Below are 10,586 nucleotides of genomic sequence, written 5' to 3'. Positions count from 1 at the left end.
CCAGTCCTCTTCTGGCTGTGCCGGGTGGAGATTATAACAGAACATGGCCAAGATGTTCAAATGTTCATAAATGACCAGCATGGTCGAATAATAATAAGGCAGAACAGTTTAAACTGGAGCAGCAGCATGGCCAGGTGGACTGGGGACAGCAAGGAGTCATCATGTCAGGTAGTCCTGGGGCATGGTCCTAGGGCTCAGGTCAGTTGAAACTGGAACAGCAGCATGGCCAGGTGGACTGGGGACAGCAAGGAGTCATCATGTCAGGTAGTCCTGGGGCATGGTCCTAGGGCTCAGGTCCTTTCACCATCTTCTTTGTTGGCACTCCTAGATGTCCCATAAACACTATTGGGTCTTTATTTCGATTAAATCGGGCCATATAAAGCCAAGATATCATTATATGTAGAATATCATTAGCTGTCGTCTTGGAAAAAATTTCAGGAGAGAGCTCTTCCGGAATGATCTGGGCGGAGACCGGAGGTACGTCGTGCCCCTCTTTCGGTTCAACCAAGAATCAAAGAGGATTAAATTCACAAGATACTCGCCTGCATGGGGATAACAAGGGATAGGGTTCGTTTTAGGGTTAGGAGCTAATCTTAGGTTTAGGGTTAGGATACGGGTTAGGTTAAGGGGAAATTGGATTTTGAATGTGTGTCCCCACAATGTTAGTTGTACAAGACTGTGTGTGTGTGTGTGTGTGTGTGTGTGTGTGTGTGTGTGTGTGTGTGTGTGTGTGTGTTATGTGTGTGTGTGCGTGCGTGCGTGCGTGCGTGCGTGCGTGCGTGCGTGCGTGTGTGTGTCCCAATGTAAGATAAACTTCTGCGGCAGATATGGTGGACAAAAATGGAGAGATAGTTACTTGACACATTGAAAATAATTTACCCAAAAACAAGCATACTGGAATGCTATTTGTCACGAAACAGAGAGTACACAGTATAGTGTACACCACAGGAGGTTGGTGGTACCTTAATTGGGGAGGACGGGCTCGTTGTAATGGCTGGAGTGGAATAGTGTCAAATACATCAAACACATGTTTTGATGCCATTCCATTTGCTCCACTCCAGCCATTATTATGTGCTGTCCTCCTCTCACCAGCCTCCACTGCAGTGCACAGTGCCCTCTTAAAGAACAATACTTGAGTCAGCAGAGAATATCACAGTAATGCAGCAAGAGGACTGAATCTGAATAGGGCTTCAGGGTCATTATGTAAATGTGGAAAGATGAGGGAGTCATGTTTGTATTTCATTAGATGGTGTTTTATTAAAACAATAAGGAGTCAGCTCAAGTATTTTAACAAAACACTAAGAAAATACTTTAAGGGTTACAGTATCATAGTACAATGACCTGTACCTATTAGCTTTAGGTACAGCTTTAGGTACAGCATTAGGTACAGCTTTAGGTACAGTATTTTACCTGCTATATTTTCGCTTGCACCGAGGAGCAAACAGTGGAATGTAACATTGTAACATGCAGTTAGGGTGGAACGTAACGTATCAGGCTGTAAACTAAATGTGTTAAATTCAAGTATCAGTTTTAAAACAAAGTCAACTTACATACATAAACAATATTGCCAGTGCTATTTTCTGAGGTCAATAACAGAACATAATTTATTAAAGCTGTAATCCTCAATGGTGAAACAGCCACGTCCATTCACAATATTACAACAACAAAGACATGAATGCAAACAACAAACCCTTTTCCCCCCACGGACATCCCTGCACACGTGATAGAACAGACCCTTATGTACCATGCTGCTGCAGCCCAATATGTACCATGCTGCTGCAGCCCAATATGTACCATGCTGCTGCAGTCCAATATGTACCATGCTGCTGCAGCCCAATATGTACCATGCTGCTGCAGTCCAATATGTACCATGCTGCTGCAGCCCAATATGTACCATGCTGCTGCAGCCCAATATGTACCATGCTGGTGCAGCCCAATATGTACCATGCTGCTGCAGTCCAATATGTACCATGCTGGTGCAGCCCAATATGTACCATGCTGATCTGGACCAAAAATCCTGACAATGTGGCAGCCAATGGCGCTGTTCCCCCCCCTGCTGCGGATTCCATCTTTAAATTAGCTCTTAGAATAAATACAACTAAAATGATTGGTTTTCATTGAACTTACAAAAGTAATGTCAAAACAATCAGAGGCAGAAGAAACCATTTCTCAACAACATTTCTCAATAAAGATTCCAGGATGCAATAAATTAAATAAATATTCAAATAAATAAATAAAAAGTTACATTTAAAATACATTTAAAAGTTTAATTCCAGAAACTATTTCAGCTGATGTCTTATCAGAGCTCAGTGGTACTTTCTTTCAGAAGTACTGTGGGATTGACATCGTTGCTCCCCGACTGTGCTGTACTGGAATTGATGGTATTGGATCTATTGTCTTCTACGTCGGGCACATGAAAGGACGCCACAGGGCATGGGCCCTTGACGTTGCTGCACACTAGCCTCTGCAAGGACGCGGTGTTGATGATGTCAAAGCCAACGCTCCCGCCAAAGGTGCTGGGCTTCCAGTACTCTGGTGAACAAATGGGGTTTCCCATCAGGCCTTTCAGGGAGTAGGGGGCACCCATCTCCACCATGGTCTCCCCAAAGATGGCATTGGTTCTGGGCTTCTCCACCAGCAGACCTGGGTAAAGCTCCACAGCATCCACATGCCCATACATCTCCTCCAGCTCTGCAGCCATCTCCTTTTCTCCTGGGAAACACACAGAGAGGGAAATGTTCTGTTAGTTACTCAACCTGGCTTCTAAAGGAAATGTTACGTTACTCTACTCAACCTGGCTTCTAAAGGAAATGTTACGTTAGTTACTCTACTCAACCTGACTTCTAAAGGAAATGTTACATTAGTTACTCTACTCAACCTGGCTTCTAACGGAAATGTTACGTTACTCTACTCAACCTGGCTTCTAAAGGAAATGTTACATTAGTTACTCTACTCAACCTGGCTTCTGAGGGAAATGTTACGTTACTCTACTCAACCTGGCTTCTAAAGGAAATGTTACATTAGTTACTCTACTCAACCTGGCTTCTAAAGGAAATGTTACGTTACTCTACTCAACCTGGCTTCTAAAGGAAATGTTACATTAGTTACTCTACTCAACCTGGCTTCTGAGGGAAATGTTACGTTACTCTACTCAACCTGGCTTCTAAAGGAAATGTTACGTTAGTTACTCTACTCAACCTGACTTCTAAAGGAAATGTTACATTAGTTACTCTACTCAACCTGACTTCTAAAGGAAATGTTATGTTAGTTACTCTACTCAACCTGACTTCTAAAGGAAATGTTACGTTACTCTACTCAACCTGGCTTCTAAAGGAAATGTTACATTAGTTACTCTACTCAACCTGGCTTCTAAAGGAAATGTTACGTTACTCTACTCAACCTGGCTTCTAAAGGAAATGTTACGTTAGTTACTCTACTCAACCTGACTTCTAAAGGAAATGTTACATTAGTTACTCTACTCAACCTGACTTCTAAAGGAAATGTTACGTTAGTTACTCTACTCAACCTGACTTCTAAAGGAAATGTTACGTTAGTTACTCTACTCAACCTGACTTCTAAAGGAAATGTTACATTAGTTACTCTACTCAACCTGGCTTCTAACGGAAATGTTACGTTACTCTACTCAACCTGGCTTCTAAAGGAAATGTTACGTTAGTTACTCTACTCAACCTGACTTCTAAAGGAAATGTTACATTAGTTACTCTACTCAACCTGGCTTCTAAAGGAAATGTTACGTTAGTTACTCTACTCAACCTGGCTTCTAAAGGAAATGTTACGTTACTCTACTCAACCTGGCTTCTAAAGGAAATGTTACGTTAGTTACTCTACTCAACCTGACTTCTAAAGGAAATGTTACATTAGTTACTCTACTCAACCTGGCTTCTAACGGAAATGTTACGTTACTCTACTCAACCTGGCTTCTAAAGGAAATGTTACATTAGTTACTCTACTCAACCTGGCTTCTGAGGGAAATGTTACGTTAATCTACTCAACCTGGCTTCTAAAGGAAATGTTACGTTAGTTACTCTACTCAACCTGACTTCTAAAGGAAATGTTACATTAGTTACTCTACTCAACCTGACTTCTAAAGGAAATGTTACGTTAGTTACTCTACTCAACCTGACTTCTAAAGGAAATGTTACATTAGTTACTCTACTCAACCTGGCTTCTAAAGGAAATGTTACGTTACTCTACTCAACCTGGCTTCTAAAGGAAATGTTACGTTAGTTACTCTACTCAACCTGACTTCTAAAGGAAATGTTACATTAGTTACTCTACTCAACCTGGCTTCTAAAGGAAATGTTACGTTACTCTACTCAACCTGGCTTCTAAAGGAAATGTTACATTAGTTACTCTACTCAACCTGGCTTCTGAGGGAAATGTTACGTTACTCTACTCAACCTGACTTCTAAAGGAAATGTTACATTAGTTACTCTACTCAACCTGGCTTCTAAAGGAAATGTTACGTTACTCTACTCAACCTGGCTTCTAAAGGAAATGTTACATTAGTTACTCTACTCAACCTGGCTTCTGAGGGACATGTTACGTTACTCTACTCAACCTGGCTTCTAAAGGAAATGTTACGTTACTCTACTCAACCTGGCTTCTAAAGGAAATGTTACGTTAGTTACTCTACTCAACCTGGCTTCTAAAGGAAGTGTTACGTTAGTTACTCTACTCAACCTGGCTTCTAAAGGAAATGTTACATTAGTTACTCTACTCAACCTGGCTTCCGAGGGAAATGTTACATTAGTTACTCTACTCAACCTGGCTTCTAAAGGAAATGTTACGTTACTCTACTCAACCTGGCTTCTGAGGGAAATGTTACGTTACTCTACTCAGTTTGAGAGCTGTTTCACAAGGATTTAGAGAGTACGTTTGACAGTCTGGATGCAATACAATATACATGGAAACAGATTAAATCTAAAAGTCCTCCAAACATCTCGCGTTTTTACACTGTATCTCTCACACACACAGAAACCCTTCGGGTTAACTCTCACACTTTTCTTAAAGAAAATCTTCCTCTTTCTGTGAGGCAGTGCAGAGCCTGTCAACTCCCCAAACACTCCTCTGTTTAGACCTGACACTCTGCCATCACTAACTGCTTTCTGGAACGAAAGTGCACATCTGTTTGCCCCACTGTAAGTTTACTCCAATATAGAACTTACCTCCACAGGATCTACTATATCTGCCCAGGCCAGTTGTATTACTATTTCAAAAAGTTTAAAAAATGTCACATTTAAAATGCAAATGTGAACTATGATATTATATCAGTAGCAACTAGAGGCACCTTTAGTTATTAGAGTTATTTAGTACCAGTCTTAACTGGTTTTAATGATTTCCTGTCCAAACAGGATAGTAGGATGTTACACCTTCTACTTTTAAATGGGAATAACACTAATTCATCACTACATAATAATCTAACTCAATCTCAATGTTTACAGGGTGATCAGTGTTTATGTTATAGCTGTGATGCTAATGGTGGTTCTCTCACCTGTGAGGTCTTCGAAGGAGGCGTATGGCTTCATGGAAAAGCGTTTCCTGTAGGCGTTGAGGGACTGGTAGCGCATCTGTCTGCTGTTCTCTATGGACTTCAGAGCCACCATCATCACTGCAGGGGGGACGTTACGACCTCCAGCAACCTGAGGACGGACGAGGGAGAGGAAGTAAGTCGATCAGCCTCAAACAACAATGAGTTTCTCTTTATTTTGAATTACTGACATTCCCTCAGGGTAAACACTGAGGTACAATAGTTGTATTAAGTTTGCTTAAAACACAATAACATGCAAATTCATCCACCCATACTTCAGCCACCTTAAGTGGCAACTCAGAGCCCACAACTTAAAACCCACACAGAGAGTCTCTCACCCGTCCAGCGATCTGCTTGGTAAAGGACGCCACCAGGTTGGAGATGCCGTGTGTGGTGACCACGGAGGTGTTGAAGACAAACTGTGGGTAGGAGTAGACCTGCTCCTGTATGTGGAAGGCATCAGGCATCAGTGGGTGCCAGTGGTACAGGGTGTTGAACTCTGACGAGATGCGGTTCTGATACTGGAAACGCTCTTTGAAGAGAAGCTCCGGGTCGAACTTCAGCTTGAAGTTGTAGCCGCTCAGGTGCTGCACGTAGTCCTCAATCACAATCTTGATGGTCTCACCTATAAGAAGGAGCAAGGGGAGAGACAATTAGTTAGTCTTTTGTTTCGTTATATTATTTATTTCTTCACCTAGTCTTTTACAAGATAGAGCAGTTAGAAGTTATTAAAAACCTCCATAAAGTCCATTTTAAAATAATGTCTCAGTTGATCAATTCTCACCTTCCCCTATTTGTATGGTACCACTGAACTGCCGACTCATCTGGCATATTAACAATGTGACCGACCGACAACTTTAGGTAGCAGCCATTAACACTTAACTATAGAGAAGTTTATGTGAAGGAGAATACCACTCCCTGTGATCAGAGCCATCCAGAGGAAATGGGGTCATACTGCGGTTCATTAGCTTGCAATTTAGTCAAATATTGGATCTAGATGTCTCTATTTTAGAAACAAAGAACAGCTGTTTGCAAATTCAGCTAACCTACAGTATTTGATGGGAACAAGTTACAATACACAATGTTAATCCAGATACTATGTAAGATCTGACCACATGAGTATAACCACATCATATAATAATGAGCAGCAAGTCCTACACCTCTTTTTTCCACATGCTGCCCGCTTAGACAACTCACCAATGAGAATGAGGCGTGATGTTTGGAAGAGCCTATCATCATCCCAGTCCGGATGGACCTCCTTCAGGACATCACAGACGCGGTTGTGTTCCCTCAGCCAGATAGTAGCGTACATCATGAGACCAGGCACCAGGCCGAACGCCTCATGGCCCACAGCGAAGCGGTGAGACTCAGGGACATGGGGAGGGTAGTGCATATCAGCCCCAACCTCTTTCACTGTAGGTGGGTACACCTCTCCATCCAGCACCTAGAGAGAGAAAGGGTGAGAGAAGAGACTGTCAGCTGGAGCTGTGACAAACAGTATAAGTTCAGTGATGTTCAAGGTGGTTTATGGTTGACAAGATCTGTTCAGTACCTGAAACTTCAGCTTGCCATCCTTGAAGAGCCGCAGTTTATGTTGCCTCTCAAGGTTTTCTCCGTAGATGTGACCCAGGTCCACCTGGAAAACAAGCCTCGAAATCAGTCACATAGGCCTATATACATACGTCTTCTGTCAGTTAACTCCACCTCTCTGGGTGAAACCATGTTGTATTGTTCAGTGCATGTCTGCTGTGTGCTGTGCTGTGTAGTTATATATACATGTATATAGTCTACCCACCCCGTGGCCCTTGGCTTTAGTAAATGCCGGCCCCATCTTCTGGTCAGATTTGAAGAACTGGTGGGTGAAGTGTTGGGCGAAAAAAGCAAACATCAGGCTGGAACCCTGGGGGTCGGGGATAAATTTCCTCCTGATCAGGAGCTTCTCAGCCAGCAGCTTAGCATCAGGTAGCTCTATCTTACCTGCATGGGGGAAATACAATATTTCTGTCAATTTAGAGATGCTCACTTTCAATTTGAGCTTATACTTGGAATGAATTACTAATCAATGGCTAAATTATAGTTTGATTGTTTTTCTTTATATATCTTTCAAATGAACATTTTGCATGGAAACAACCTAACCTGATCCTATGTCCACCAAACCAAAAGCAAGCCTCTGTGAGGTAACAGTATCAAAAAGGTGTTGCCCGATATCCGCCATTGCAAAATCTCTGTGTTGAAATCAGTGAAACATCCTTTCTCATTACAATTAGTATGCTACAATCACTGTATGGGAATGCCACAAGAATGCCAGTGTCGCTCAGTGAGTATGAATTTGTGCTGTGATTTTGCCTCATAGAAAACCTCAGTGAAGCAGCCAACTCTACACTACAAGGACTGTCGGGCATGTGCATGATGTCATGGAGGTTAGCCAAGTTTTTTTTTTTATCTGAGAGAACAGGTTTGGAGAGAGAGAGAGAGAGAGAAAGATTACCTACGACTCCCATAGGGGTTGGGCAATCCTTGGGCAGAGGAGGAAGGGTTCGTGTGTAGTAAGACAGGTTGGAGTAGGCTTCCCAGCTTTTATAATTATAGTCCGCATTGAAGGTCGGTGGACTGTCGATCAGATGAGAGCGGGCTTGAGAGAGCGAGAACAAAATGGATTAATATGAACTCAAAATAAACAGGGATAACTTTATATGTTATTGTAACCCTAATTATCAAATCGTTTTGACATTGTCAAATGGCAAGAGAGAAACGCTAATGAAGACTAGGACATTATTGAACTCAACTCACATGTCAGAACATATCTCATGATAGCATCCCTGAGGAATGAAATGCTATTGATGATGTTCCAGACCCCCTCGTAGTTGGTGAGGAGGTAATGCACTGTGTTTGGGGTAGGCTTCAGAGACACTTTAATCCACGTGAAAAATTCAGCTGTCAAATCCAAATGAAAGCATATTAATTAAGTGTCTAGAGAGAAAAGATTGAGTTGTTTTTATGTTGATTTTTATACAGCTATCGGTATATATTGGATGTACGTTACGTTGTGTGCAGTTGTGGCCATAGAATCCAGTGCGTGTGCAGTCGCACTCATAGTCTTCTGAGCCCATGGCAGTACACACTCCGCGGTTCAGGCATGGCTGTGAACAGCAAGGGTTGCCTGCATAGACACATTTTTGGTTAGGTTAGACTGAGTGTAATAAATTATGATCACAAAAACATGTCATTATCTGATCATTTCTATGTACATATAGACCTACATACTGTATCAAATCATTCACATAGATAGGCCTATATATCCAAATATAGCCTAGGCTATCAAATCCAAAATATGATTTTTTTATATAGCATAAAAATAAACTCATAATGCTTCGATAGCTGATTGAAAAATGGTTAGAAAGGTCAATAAACTGTTTATACACATTTTGTTATTAACACGTTGCGCATATGATATGTTCAAACGAACACATTTAAACTGCATCAAAGTTTAATAACTTATATCGCATCATGTTCTTACCTCCTTCGCAGACAAATATTATGCCCAGAGGCAGAAATAGAAGCGCAGATATGATTCTGTTCATTCCAATGTTTTTTATCGACAGCGCAACTCCGGTTTTTGTCTTCCGTTTGAGGTATCCAACTCTGAGGTTGTGAATGAACCTGTGTGCTGCGAGGACACGTTTTATAATACTTGATGTGGGCGTGAGTTTGACATACCGAGCTATGGGCTCAATTTCTGGTCTTTATCGATAGATTACGATTTAGAATTGACCAGTGGAAATATTTGTAATGGGGATTTAACACCAATTTTGGTAATAATAAACCATCTCAGTCAAACGAATATTAATTCAGCTATAGTTAATAATCAGCAATTACTCACAATAATTCATAGACCTAATGATGGGGGAGAGGGGGGTAAATTGAGACGAAGAGGTAAACTGAGCTAAGAGGGTAAATTAAGATAACCTTGATTCTAGGAAACCATACCCAAAATTAATAATTTGACCAAATATGTAAGAAAAGGTTATCATGTCATAGATTATGTGAAGGAAGAAACCACATAGAAAAAGTTGTAAACTAGTTAGGTCCAAAAAACAAGTCAAATTAATTTATTGTGTTAGAGGTTTCCTTATGCTTGTTTCTAAACCAAAATAGATACTTTTAAGATTGTTCTATACATCATTTGGGGTCTCTTTATATGAGGTCCTAAACCTAGCATGAAAGTTCATCCTTGTAGCTGTGTGGGCTAATATAGTCAAAATGTTAGCCTCAGGGAAAGTTGTGCCAATGGCATTGGGGTAAATTGAGCCAAAGATTGAGCCAATTGAAATGTTTTCATCACAAGCATAGTGCAAGGCATTATAGCTGGGATATGAGGGAACAACAAGGTCTGGCCTATGTGAAGAGGGTTATATAAAAACAACTAAGTAATACTCTATACCCGTTAGATGTGCCAACAGACCACTGTAATGTTTACATTAATTCTGATGATTTCCAAGGATACACAACATCCTGAAATATATATAGATATATTTGTTAGAAAGAATACTATATTTCTCTTGGCAAGGTAATGCTGAATTTAAATTTAAAAAGCTCAACTTACCTCACTCTCCCCTACATGGAATGATAGTAAAGGAGTATTTGATTTAATTGATTTCCTATTGATTTACACATGTTTTGCTATTGAGATTATAGAATAAATATATATATATCACAGTAATGTGACTGCTGAATTCCGCCCAATTAATGTTATTTAATTGTTTTATGCATTATGTTGCTCATGTTAATCTTACTTTCAATGTCTGAATCTCAATTATAATAATTTTATTTGTCAACGAATAATGTCCACGTTTAATTTATAGGCTCCTCATATTGTCAGACTTTTCAAGTCAATCTTGGTATGGGTGCTTGGGGGAAATGTAATTCACACTTTGTAGGCCTAATTTCGGCCACCGACTCTAAATATTATTTTGCAGACCACCTGCCAACATCTACATCACAACATCAACATCACAACATCAACTAGCAAATAACC

At 40.7% G+C, this 10,586-nt stretch overlaps 1 protein-coding gene across 1 annotated transcript; it reads right to left on the bottom strand.

The window, feature by feature from the left end:
* Window positions 1–1,242: 1,242 nt before the first annotated feature.
* Window positions 1,243–9,190, bottom strand: ptgs2b (prostaglandin-endoperoxide synthase 2b). The gene is made up of 10 exons (XM_029646757.2): window positions 9,069–9,190; window positions 8,595–8,711; window positions 8,342–8,485; window positions 8,040–8,183; window positions 7,347–7,528; window positions 7,104–7,187; window positions 6,749–6,995; window positions 5,890–6,176; window positions 5,516–5,663; window positions 1,243–2,712 (listed from the first exon to the last, which is right to left on the bottom strand). Exons 1-10 carry the CDS (start codon window positions 9,130–9,132, stop codon window positions 2,300–2,302), a joined length of 1,830 nt encoding a protein of 609 aa, XP_029502617.2. The 5' UTR covers window positions 9,133–9,190; the 3' UTR covers window positions 1,243–2,299.
* Window positions 9,191–10,586: the final 1,396 nt, after the last annotated feature.

The sequence above is a fragment of the Oncorhynchus nerka genome, linkage group LG24, assembly GCF_034236695.1.
Source record: "Oncorhynchus nerka isolate Pitt River linkage group LG24, Oner_Uvic_2.0, whole genome shotgun sequence".
Classification (NCBI taxonomy): Eukaryota; Metazoa; Chordata; class Actinopteri; order Salmoniformes; family Salmonidae; genus Oncorhynchus; species Oncorhynchus nerka.
This window is presented reverse-complemented; position numbering and strand designations above follow the sequence as displayed.

Coding starts and splice junctions, on each gene's coding strand:
- ptgs2b (XM_029646757.2), bottom strand. CDS start 9,132: ATGAACAGAATCATATCTGCGCTTCTATTTCTGCCTCTGGGCATAATA. Junction 7,188..7,346: donor CTAAAGCCAAGGGCCACGGG/GTGGGTAGACTA, acceptor CTTGTTTTCCAG/GTGGACCTGGGTCACATCTA. Junction 6,177..6,748: donor ATCACGCCTCATTCTCATTG/GTGAGTTGTCTA, acceptor TCCTTCTTATAG/GTGAGACCATCAAGATTGTG.